General features: G+C 41.0%; 1 protein-coding gene across 4 annotated transcripts in view; it reads right to left on the reverse strand.

Annotated features, from left to right (window-relative positions):
• Nucleotides 1-4,779: 4,779 nt before the first annotated feature.
• dync2i1 (dynein 2 intermediate chain 1) overlaps nucleotides 4,780-12,691 on the reverse strand; it is a 92,568-nt gene continuing 84,656 nt past the window's right edge. For all 4 annotated transcript variants that reach the window (XM_080212749.1, XM_080212758.1, XM_080212740.1 and 1 more), the window contains 4 exons: nucleotides 11,119-11,218; nucleotides 9,405-9,536; nucleotides 7,789-8,012; nucleotides 4,780-6,419 (listed from right to left, as the gene is read on the reverse strand). In XM_080212749.1, the coding sequence (XP_080068875.1) occupies nucleotides 6,248-6,419; nucleotides 7,789-8,012; nucleotides 9,405-9,536; nucleotides 11,119-11,218 (628 nt within the window). In that variant the 3' untranslated portion in view covers nucleotides 4,780-6,247. The remainder of the gene's footprint in view (nucleotides 6,420-7,788; nucleotides 8,013-9,404; nucleotides 9,537-11,118; nucleotides 11,219-12,691) is intronic.

Consider the following 12,691-nt stretch of genomic DNA (forward strand, 5'->3'; position numbering starts at 1 on the left):
TTTCTTGCACACTATACAAAGCATACTGTTCACAGAAAAGGATATGAGAGTGTGCAGAATGTAATGTTACAGTCAGAGCTAGGATGTAGAGGAAGATCAATTTAGTGCGAGGTAGGTCTATTGAAAAGCCTGATGGCAGCAAGGAAGAAATTGTTCTTGAGTCTGTTGGTACGTGACCTCTTTTTCCTCGGGGAAGAAGGTGGAAGAGGAAATGTCCGGGGTGCGTGGGGGTCCTTAATTATGCTGGCTGCTTTGCCGAGACAGCGGGAAGCGTGAGCAGAGTCAATGGATGGGAGGTTGGTTTGCGTGATGGACTGGGCTTCATTCATGACCCTTTGTAGTTTCTTGTGATCTTGGGCAGAGCAGGAGCCAAACCAACTGGATAAAATGTTTTCTTTGGTGCATGTGTAAAAGTTGGTGAGAGTTGTAGCTGACATTCCAAATGTCCTTAATCTTCTGAGAAAGTAGAAGCCTTGGTGGGCTTTCTTAACTGTAGTGTTGGCATGGGGTGGGGGGGGGGTGCGGGGGGAGAGGTAGCAGGACGGGTTGATGGTGATCTGGACACCTAAAAACCTGATGCTCTTGACCATTTCTACTCTGTCCTTATTGATGTAGATATAGGGGTATGTTCTCCACTATGCTTCCTGAAGTCAATGACTATCTCTTCTATTTTGTTGACATTGAGGGAGAGCTTATTGTTGTTGCATCAGTTCCATCACCACCATTGCAACTGTACACAACTCTGGTGCGGCCGCACTTGGAGTACTGTGTGCAGTTCTGGTCCCCACATTACAGGAAGGATGTGGAGGCTTTGGAGAGGGTGCAGAGGAGGTTTACCAGGATGTTGCCTGGTATGCAGGGGAGGTCCTATGAGGAGAGACTGAGGGATTTGGGGTTGTTTTCACTGGAAAGAAGGCGGCTAAGAGGGGATCTTATAGAAACATATAAGATGATTAGAGGTTTAGATAGGGTGGATGGTGATAGCCTGTTTCCTCGGATGGAGAAATCTAGCACGAGGGGGCATGGCTTTAAATTAAGGGGGGGTAGTTATAGGACGGATGTCAGGGGCAGGTTCTTTACCCAGAGGGTGGTGAGGGACTGGAATGCCCTGCCTGCTGCAGTTGTAAATGCGCCTAGTTTGGGGGCGTTTAAGAGATTGGTGGATAGGTTTATGGACGAAAAAGGAGTGGTTTAGATTAGTGGGTCAATGTTTTTTTTTAAAAATAAGACTGGTCGGCGCAACATTGTGGGCCGAAGGGCCTGTTCCGCGCTGTAATGTTCTATGTTCTATGTTCTATGTTCTATGTACCACCACTAGTGGTGCCACCATCAGTACTGAGTCCTTACACTCTATCCACTGCCACCATGTTTCAGATAGTGCACATAAATACTTGACAGAAGCCATCAGCTGCCACCATGTTGTGTCTTGTACTGCGGGTGTAGATGATGTTTCTTTGGGTTTGCCTGTTACCCTAAGAATGCTACCATAGACTGTTATTTGGAAAACCCATTCTTTATTTACAGATCTATATACATCTCAGTACCTTAAACAAGGTTGGTTTGCTCCCCACATTACAGTGTGACACAATGATCACAATGTTATGTGATTCTGCATCCTGTTACATCAGTATCAGGTGCTCCTCATGTTAAATCTTAACTCTGCAAGTCTCAGCTCTGCAAATTGTCAAAGGCAATAATATAATTTGTTCCAAAGATTAGGTTACCAGAAATGTAGAGACACAGCTTCTCAACAAACTCCATCTGTTAGGGTACTGGTATTGCCATTAAGTTTGACATTTTTACAGCCTTAAATACACTGTCAAACGGTTCTACACAAAAAGCCATTAAAAAAAGTGTTTCCAACTGATTCATCATAAGTTTCAAACTGTTTTTCTCTCACATGTTGGCCAACCTTTATGTATTTGCTTTCACAAAATGCAATAAAACTTTCAAAGTCTATTCCTGCATTTATCAGGAAAAACAGAAAATAGGCTTTTACATTGAAAAACTTACCAATACACAAGTCAACACAATCTTGTTTTTCATTCTTGGGACATGGATGTCGCTGACTGGCCAGCAATTATTGCCCATCCCTAGTTGCTTTTGAAGGGCAGTTGAGAGGCAATCACATTGCTGTGGCTCTGGGGTCACATGTAAACCAGACTATGTAAGGACAGCAGACTTCCTTCCCTGAAGGACATTAGTGAACCAGATGGGTTTTTCCCAGAATTGTCAATGGTTTCATGGTCATCAGTAGAGTCTTAATTCCAGATATTCTTTATTGAATTCAAATTCCACCATCTGCCATGGCGGGATTTGAACCCGGGTCCCCAAACCATTAGTTGAGTTTCTGGATTAATAGTCTAGCGATAATCCCACTAGACTATCTCCTCCCCTGTGTTCTTTCTATATAAACTATCTTTACCGATGTACTTCAAAAATGGAATTGAATTTACTCTAATAAAATATGCAACACTGAGATAGGTTCATGCTGTGCTTTACATTAATAGAATCAAGACCAGTAATTGGAATATGGGCACATTTTATATATATAATAAAGAGATGCATATGACAAAATATATATAAAAATGGTGTTGAAATTGCATAGCAAGAATTATTTAGAAATATTGCAATAAAGCAATAATGCACAAGAATAGGAACAGGAGTCAAGCACATGGTCATTTAACACAATCATGGCTGACCTTCAGTTTCAACCCCACTGTCCTGCCCACTCTCGTAGTTCTTTATTCCATCTCAAATGTGTTCAGTGAAGGAGCATCCAAATCCCCGGAGGTAGAGAATTCCAAAGATTCATAATCCTTTGAATGAAGAAATTTCTCTTCACCTCAATCCTGCTCTGTCCAAGAAATTAAAAGATCATGAATGAAAACCAGTCCATCATGCAAACCAGCCTCCCATCCATTGACTGTTTACATTTCCCACTGCCTTGGCAAAGCAGCCAGCATAATCAAGGACCCCACGTACCCCAGTCATTCTTTCTTCCACCTTCTTCCGTCGGGTAAAAGATGCAAAAGTCTGGGGCCATATTACAACCAACTCAAGAACAGCTTCTTCCCTGCTGCCATCAGACTTTTAAATGAACCTGTCACACATTAAATTGATCTTTCTCTACACCCTAGCTATGATTGTAACACTATTTTCTGCATTCTCTCGTTTCCTTCTCTTATGAACAGTATGTTTTGTCTGCATGGCACGTAAGAAACAATACTTTTCACTGTATACAAATACATGTGACATTAATAAATCAAATTAAAATCTGAAGAAGAAATATATCATTCAAAGTACAACAGTGACTATCCAAGATGGATGGCATCCCAGGTTGAATTTTGACAATTTGTCTTGTGGGTTCAAACCCCGTTCTAGGATTTGAGCCCAAAAATCTAAGCTGACATTCCTGAGAAAGTATTGAACTTTCAAAGACAGATGCTTCATCTGCCCCCTCAGATGGAAGCAAGAGATCCCAATGTACTTTTGCAAAATGCCCTGCCAAATATTTATCCCAAATCAACATCAGAAAAATAAATTACAGGGTTTATCACATTGCTATTTATGGGAGCTCACTGCACTGAAATTGGCTGTGTAATTGCTGTATCACAACACAGCTATATGGGACATATTTGGTGGCATTGTGCAAAAGGCATTTCATAACACATTTGGTTAATTCGTTAATGCAATAGTATCTTTCCTTTGGTTTGATGTATGATTTGCCTGTTAATTCGTGTTTAATTGACATTAGTTCTGGCTTGTGTTGCAGTTACAAAAAGTAGAATTTCTTCATTTGGGGTGTTCAGTAAGTTTGAGTATTTTAGTTTATAGGTTCAAAGGGGTCTGCAACACCATCGTGCTAACCAAAATCTATCCTTCAATCAACATCACAAAAAGATGATCTGGTCAGTTCCACATTGGTATTTGTGAGACGTTACTTGCTGTACGCAAATTGGTTGCCAATTTTCTGACATTGAAACAGTGACTGTAACTCAAAGTGCTCCATTGGTTTTAAAGCTCTTTGGGATGTCCTGTGAAAGGGGATACATAAATGCAGGGCTTTCCACCATTCAAATTCACAGTAAGATCTTCATTGAAAAGTCTGAATTATTTTTGAAGTATTTTTGTAAAATATATGCCTATCTGCCCACTCCACCAGCGTGTTAATGCTCTTCTGAAGTTCTGCACCATCTTTCTTATGGGGAGGCAGTGGTTTTGTGGTAATGTGTCTGGGCCAGTAATCCAGAGACCCAGGTTTGAATCTCACTATAGCAGATAGGGATTTGAATCCAAGAACCCTGGAATTAAAAATCTAAAGACAACCACAAATCCATTGTCGATTGTCGTAAAAACCCATCTGGTTCACTAATGCCCTTTAGGGAAGGAAATCTGCTGTTCTTATCTGGTGTGGTCTACAAATGAATCCAGGCGCACAGAAATGTGGTTGACTCTTAAAAATGCCCTCAGAACTTGCACAATTAGGGGTGGCAATAAATGCTGACCTAGTCAGTGATGTCCACATCCCATAATTAATTTTAAAACAGTGGTCCAAAAAAGCATATGCTTGCATCTTATTTAAGCTATATTAGTTTATTTCAGGCTCATAAGATGCTAATGGCTTATTGGAAAGTTAACGTGAAGTGCTGACTAACTAACAAAGCAATCTAGCTTGTAGCTTTCCCAAACAGTGGAATGCAATAGCAATGCTGCTCGTTCATAAGGCTTCCAAGGATCATGTTTGCTTGGATCAGTAAGGAATGCTCCCAAACAATATTAATAGCAGAATAAACTTTATTTTCCTGTGAGGTATTGCTGATTCATATTTAAAATACATAACCAAAGAACAATTCTGGAGCTACGGTCTGTTTAAACAGATTGTAAGAATGGTCCGTTACATATCTGTGTTCATTCACTATGGGGTTGAAATGTACTTTATTACTGACTTGTTCCTCACATACGTAACATTCTGGTTTTGGGCTGGTAGAGATTTTCTGTGCTCACAGCATCCATCTTCATGGGTTGACGTTACCCAACATTACACAGCAGCAACGGGGAAAATTGAAGAAAGCTACACGGTGCAGGGAAATCCTCAAATTCAAACCAGAATCATGGAGCATCATGTATAATTACCCTGAACTGAACATGCAAAGTTTTAGACAGAATCCTGGTGTTGCAAGAAAATGTCCATGTTTAAACTGCATTTATTGTATGTAGTGCAATTTCCTCCACAAGTAGTGGGAACTTCTGGAAAAAGAGCCTAAATACAGTGAAAATATTCCTGTTGTCTCAGTATTTCCTCCTACAGTTAGCTTGTGTAGGTCCACCCTTCTTGCTCAAGCCATTTTTGCCCTATCTACAATTAAGTTGTTATGCTGGCTATAGAAAATAGAATGACATAGAGTAAACGCTAGCAATCACAGGAATTTTCTTGCAACGTCATGTTGAAGAAAATTATATCTTCTGTTAATTAGTTTTTCATTTCCTGATACAATATATATTTAGAAATAAGTGAGCCCCTGGGTTTAGTTGCAAGGCTACATGTCAACACTGACAAAATCAGTAACAGAATGAGAATTTTTATCAGCTTAACAAGCTAATTATATGCACTTTTAGAACATAGGCTAAAGTAAAATGAGGAGAAAATTAATGTTCTACCATTTTACCTTATACCTCATTGTTATACAAAAATGCAGGAATATCCGTCAGAAATACATAATTGCTCTGACTAGTAAGTGGGACTCAGCCAAATGGCAACAGTGATTGTCACTAGTTATATCATAGTGAAATAAATGCTGTATTCTACACTTTAACAACATATACATGCCAGCAATCATGACTAACAAAGACAAGAGCTGTTGCCCTTTATCAGCACTGTAATAAAATCACTGACTGACATTTTATTAGACTTGAACATCTGTAAAGCTTTGAAACCACATCAGTGATATTAACTTATTGATATCCTAATGTTGAGGTACAAAACAGAACTATTCCAATACTAGTTTGGCATATTCAGTGAGCCACAAAAAAAAATGGATTTGCATGTCTATATATGGAGAAAAAATTCGTACAAAACAAGTGGCTTTATAAATACTTTATATGTCTGATGCACTATAATTAAAATTTATAAATAACTTTTACAAAAAGACAGCTGACTGTACAAGGAGTAGCACATTTACAGAATAGAAACCTTGGGTAAGCTTTGCAAACTCATAGAGCTCTTGCCCATAGTCTGTACACAATTCTATGCCATTTTCTCCAGGATATAATGCAATGTTTCCAATTCATTTAGATGAGGTTCTGACCACTGCTTCATTAGATATTGAATCTCAATTGCTCCAGACTGCTTAGCCAACATGAGGCCTGAAGATGCACTTGGTTTCTCTGGATCACCTAGAGTAGCTATGGCTGTAATCCTGTTAAGGGGGGTGCAGGGAGGAGGGAGAAAGGAATAGATCAATAAAAGGGCTTATTTTAAATACAAACATTCCAGAACACACAACAAAAATCCTAAATCCAATGCGCTGCTAATACATGTTCAGTTTATTTCATCAATAAAAGTAGAAAATCTCTATGCAAGAAAAGATTCAGAAATATTTTAAAAAGTCATTGAATTTTTCTTAAAATTACATCTGGTGCCATTTAACAGTTGAACTGAGCCTTTTACATGCTGCAGTAAAACCTTTGTCACTAGAAAATACAATCTCATGGTTATAAAGACATCATTATGTGTAGGGGAAGAAGTGCGAATATTTCTAATTGCAGTAATCTTTGCTGTAAAATATTATGATATAAAATTAGAAATAAAATAGGAATTTGGCCAAGTTTAATTAAAATATCTAAATATATTTACAGAAGGAAGTGCGCAATATTTGCAAATTGGCAAAAACCGTAGCTGAAAAAAATCATCGCCCAAAATCTACCCAAAGATGCCCAGCCTGTTCTGTCTTTTCTGAAGGGAGCAGGCACAGGATTTTGCATGGCTGGCTAGCATGCCAATTGCATCCATTTTCCAGGTCGGATGAGTGATCGGGTAGTAACAGGGCTACGAACTCGCCAATGACAGCTAGCCAATTGAGCCACTTCAGGCCTAGCTAATGGAGACCAGGTTCTAAGAGGAGTCAGGAAAACACTGTAGCTGCCTGGATGCAGCTTCCCAGTGGCAGGCAGGAGACTAGCAATCCAAGCAGACTTATATGCCCTTCCTGGTTCCAGCTGCAGCCTATCCTATGTTGTGCTTCCTCTTAATGGTGACCTAGCTGGTAAGGTAATTCTTTAAAATTAAAGTCCGAGCTGTCTCCTCCCTCTCAAAAACCTAGAACGCATCATGCTGCTTCTTCAGGCTTTCCATGCCCTTCCGCCAATGTGGCTAACGTGAGGAAAATCACGGCTGAATTACTGATTGACACACTAACCCTCATTTGAGCACGACAATGGGGGCCTGATGCACACATGGAAGATCTTTTCCCTTACCTGTGTGGTCTTTTAAAATGAATTGGAACACCGAGGCTTTGATATTAACTGTGTTTCACAAAGCATCTCACCCCCATCTCCCAACATCCCCACCTTTACAGGTGGGCGAGGTTAGCGGATTGGCGCTTCAAGAGGTAAATTCATGAATTGCGACAATAGAGTGTGCGTTACCTTTGACATTTAAAAGAAACTACCAAACACAATCTATCTTCTTGGTGAGCAACAATGTAAAGGACATAGTGCAGCTTTGTAGCGCTTTAGTGATTAGAAACAGAGCTCCAACTTTTGCTTTGCTGAAGTTACTGTACTTACCGATCAGGCTGAAGACTCTCCTCTGCGACAGGTATGGAAACATTTTGCAACAAATCCCACACGTAAATATGAGATGCATCGTCAAGAACAAAAAACATGCCAGGTCGTGTCAACGCCCACAGTGCAGCCCGGACTGGTCTGCCCCGAGTGCTTTCATTCCACTGAATAATGGGGCGTTCTACTGTCACTGAGTGCAGTCTGATTGTTCCGTCTGAACAGCCAACCTGCAAGACAATACAACAAATAGCCTTTTAAACCAATCTGACTTTGAAACAAAATCCATGGCCTTTTTGTTAAGGATACATACTGACAGTTATCATTTCTATGGCCTATGACATCCTTACCTTCAATGACTTAATGTTGATCAAATATCATCAATCCAAGCTCTCTAGATGCATTTACATGCATTGCTATAGAGTTTTGATATAAACTCAGTGCAATTCTTTAAATCAAAACAACCTGGAACTTTATGGGACTTCTATCAGGAGGTTTCCACCTGCACAGTGATATTCATGTCTCTTCAACGCACGAAGCAGTGTCCATTTTATATTTTACCCAATGAACTAAACAGGACTATTACTTCATATCAAAGCGCCAGGCAGGCCACAAGATCACATTACAAAATGCATGGAACAATATCAAACGAGTATACAATGATAAAAGTCCAGATTTATGTGCGATATTTGTTAGGTGACATGGTGTTAGCGCTTTTCAATGTTATGGTTTGCTAATGTTAGTAACACTATAGCTTCAAGGGGTGGGGAACTCATGGACCAGATTTCTGTTCAGCTTGTGCCACTGCTTCAATCCAGGCTGCAGCCATGCTTAGGAACAGGTGGCACGGTGGCACAGTGGTTAGCACAGCTGCCTCACAGCGCCAAAGACCCAGGTTCAATTCCAGCCTCAGGTGACTGTGTAGAGTTTGCACATTCTTCCTGTGTCCATGTGGGCTTCCTCCGGGTTCTCTGGTTTCCCCCCACAGTCCAAAGATGTGCAGGTTAGGTAGATTGGCCATACTAAATTACCCCTTAATGTCCCATGATGTATAGGTTAGGGGGATTAGTGGGGTAAATATGTGGGGTTACAGGGATAGGTCCTGGGTGGAATTGTCAGTGCAGGCTCGATTGTCCAAAATGGCCTCCTTCTCTAGGGATTCTATGGATTCCGTTCTATTCTATGGAACAGGCTTGTTTATTTCCTTTAGCAGAGTTTGAATATAAGTTGGGAATGAGAAGTGAGGCTGACTTTTCTTGCCACAGTCCAAAGGGACTGAAGATAGCAGAGACTGCTGGTACATTGCAAGTTGGGTTTAGATCCTTTGCAGTAGGAAAAGAATAAAAAAAAGTTACCATTCCCATTCCTAATTGCCTTCCCTATGAGGGCTGCAGGGGCAGAATTTTAACAAAGTCAGGGTCAGACTCCACTGTGATCCCTGCAATGGTAGAAGATACTTACTGTGCTGTCTCTCTCATACCTAAATGCAGTACCAAATCCTAACAAATGTCAATGATACAGGAGTGAGAAAAAATGATTTTCTTTGTTACTGGTCAAGCTAAAGGAAATAGGAATAAGTAAAGCATTTAAGTAAATCATATCCATACTGATAAAATCCTTACCAGGAACAGTGTTTTTCCAAAATGACAAAAGTCAATACAAGTGACTTGAATCGGTCTGGCACCATTTATCTGAGGTTTGTACAGCTTTGGAGCAGCTTGCAAGCCATGACGTGTACCATGGCTCACAAGACCCTAATAACAGAATAGAAATTAGTATTTCAAGTATGTTACAACTAGCATTGCTTTTACAATTAGTGTTTTAAAGATCAAACACAAGGAAAATAGATAAAAATGAACAGGGTAAAAGAGTAGAATCTCTTCACAGTGAATCTTCCAGGTGATACAGTGGCCATGAATTAATGCAGAGACGTAGCTGTATTGCTGCTGGACTAGTATTCCAGAGATCCAGGGTCATGCTCTTGGGACCCGGGTTCAAATCCCACCATGGCAAATGGTGAAATTTAAATTCAATTAAAATCTGGAATTAAAAGTCTAATGATGACCACAAAACCATTGTTCAGTAATGTCCTTTAGGGAAGGAAATCTGCCTTCCTTCCCTGGTCTGGCCTACATGTGACTCCAGTCTACAGCAATGTAGTTGACTCTTAAATGCCCTCAGAGGTAGACAATAAATGCTGGCCTAGCCAGCAATGCCCACATCTCATAAATGAATATAAAAGACAAAAATAATTAAAACAAAAACTAACACTAGATGATCTAAACCTGTTCAACACTAAAGTATAATGAAATTATTTTTTCTCTTTCAGATTTTGAACTTTAATCCGTTCTAACTTATTTTTAATGCAAGTCAACATAATGGAGCACTAATAAAACCATGGTATCCAAAACGTCTATAGAAACAGAATACATTGGAAATACTCAGCAGGTCAGGCAACAGCTACGAAGAGAGAAACTGGGTTGTTTCAGGTCTGTGACCTTTCAACAAAACTGGGAGAAGTTCATAGGACCTTCATAGGACCCCTGTCAGACCCCACTTGGAGTACTGTGCGCAGCTCTGGTCGCCTCACTACAGGAAGGATGTGAAGGCTGTTGAGAGTGCAGAGCAGATTTACAAGGATGTTGCCTGGATTGGGAGGCATGCCTTATGAAGATAGGTTGAGGGAGCTAGGTCTCTTCTCCCTGGAGGGATGAAGGTTGAGAGGCCACCTGATAGAGGTTTATAAAATGTTGAGAGATAGATAGGGTGGATTCTCGGAGGCTATTTCCCAGGGCTGAAATGGTTGCTACGAGAGGACACCGGTTTAAGGTGCTGGGAAGCAAGTACAGAGGAGATGTTAGGGGTAAGTTTTTCACTCTGAGGGTGGTGAGTGAATGGAATCGGCTGCCATCGGTGGTGGTAGAGGCAAACTCACTGGGGTCTTTTAAAAGACTTTTGGATGAGTATATGAGATTTAATGGGATTGGGAGTTACAGATAGTTCTATGGCTTGGTAGGTATGGATGCGATTGGCACAACTTGTGGGCCGAAGGGCCTGTTTGTGCTGTAGTGTTCTATGTTCTAACGTTAAGTTAGAAATGTAGTAGGTTCGAGCAAGGTGGAGTAGGACAAGAACAAAAGTAGGAGAAGAGCAAGAGCATGATAGGGTACAAAATACGAGACATAAAAGTTAGTTTCCCAGAGCCAAAGGGAGTAGAGATGGGGCAAGAAATGGAATAAAGAAAGTGCCTGGAGCAGGTGTACTGCTGTCTGAAAACAAAAAATAAAGAGTGCTTTCATAGGGAACAAAAAAGGTTTTTATTTTGCTACTACTCACAATATCTGTTCCAATGAAGAAATGATTAGGATCAGAAGGCAGAAACCTGATACTCAGAGTTTGAGGAGGTCCCAGCTGCATAAGATTTCTTGGAAAAAAACTGATCAAAACACAATAGAAAAATAGTATCAATAAATTGAACTGAAAGATGTGGACTATGATTAAAACATCCCATCTAGCGTATAGTTCAATTCCTTGATTATTCATTGGTACACAGACAATCCCACAATGGAACAAGCTGCCAAACAGAATAGTCACAGCCCCATCATTTGAGATCTTCACGACCATCTTTGGATTACTTCCATTTAAAAGTTTTCATTGTCAGGACAACCATTTTTTGAAATTCATTTGCAGAACACAGGTGTCGCTGGCTGGCCGGCCAGCATTTTTTGCCCATCCCTAGTTGCACTTGAGAAGGTGGTGGTGAGCCACCTTCTTGAATCGCTGCAGTCCACGTGCTGTGGGTTGATCCACAATGTCGTTAGGGAGGGAATTCCAGAATTTTGACCGAACAACTGTGAGGAAAGTGGCTTAGAGAGGAATTTGCGGGTGATAGATGGAAGTGGTCATGGGTTTGGAAGGTGCTGTCTAAAGATCTTTGGTGAATTGCTGCAGTGCATCTTGTAGATACCGAGCGTCAATGGTGGAGGGAATGGATGTTTGTGGGATGTGGTGCCAGTCAAATGGACTGCTTTGTCCTGGATGGTGTCAAGTTTCTTGAGTGTTGTTGGAGCTGCACCCATCCAGTCAAGTGGGCAGTATTCCATCATACTCCTGACTTGTGCCTTGCAGATGGTGCACAGGCTTTGGGGAGTCAGGAGGTGAGTTACTTGCTGCAGTATTCCTACTGTCTGTAGCCACTACCATTTCAACAGGTCATACCTGTTTAGCTAGCACTCCTGACGTAAATGTTGCTGTAATGTGAACATTAATCCATGACGCTGACACAAAGCGGAAGGGCAAGCTTAAAGGCTGTCAGCAAACAACTATTTCATGACACAGATCAATGAATAGCGTGAATCAAGTCCACAGTGTTAAAATTAAATGCATGCAGTAAGAACATAAGAAATAGGAGCAGGAGTAGGCCATCTAGCTCCTCGAGCCTGTCCCGCCATTCAATAAAATCATGGCTGATTTATCGTGTCTCAGTTCCACATTCCCGCCCTGTCCCCATAACCCTTAATCCCCTTGCCTATCAAAAACCTATCAACCCGCATCTTAAAAATATTTAGCGAGGCAGCCTCCACCACTTCAACGGGCAGAGAATTCCAGAGATTCACCACCCTTTGAGTGAAGAAGTTCCTCCTCAACTCCGTTCTAAACCGCCCCCCCTTTATCTTGAGGCTGTGCCCTCTAGTCCTACTGTCCTTTCTGAGCGGGAAGAGCCTCTCCACCTCTATCCTATCCATCCCATTCATTATCTTATATGTCTCAATGAGATCTCCCCTCATTCTTCTAAACTCTAACGAGTACAAGCCTAGTTTATTCAGCCTCTCCTCATAGTTCAACCCCCTCAACTCCGGCATCAGCCTAGTAAACCTCCTCTGCACCCCCTCCAAGGCCAAAATATCCT

The sequence above is a fragment of the Carcharhinus amblyrhynchos genome, chromosome 2 (assembly GCF_965287045.1).
Source record: "Carcharhinus amblyrhynchos chromosome 2, sCarAmb.v2.hapA, whole genome shotgun sequence".
In the NCBI taxonomy this organism is placed as follows: domain Eukaryota; kingdom Metazoa; phylum Chordata; class Chondrichthyes; order Carcharhiniformes; family Carcharhinidae; genus Carcharhinus; species Carcharhinus amblyrhynchos.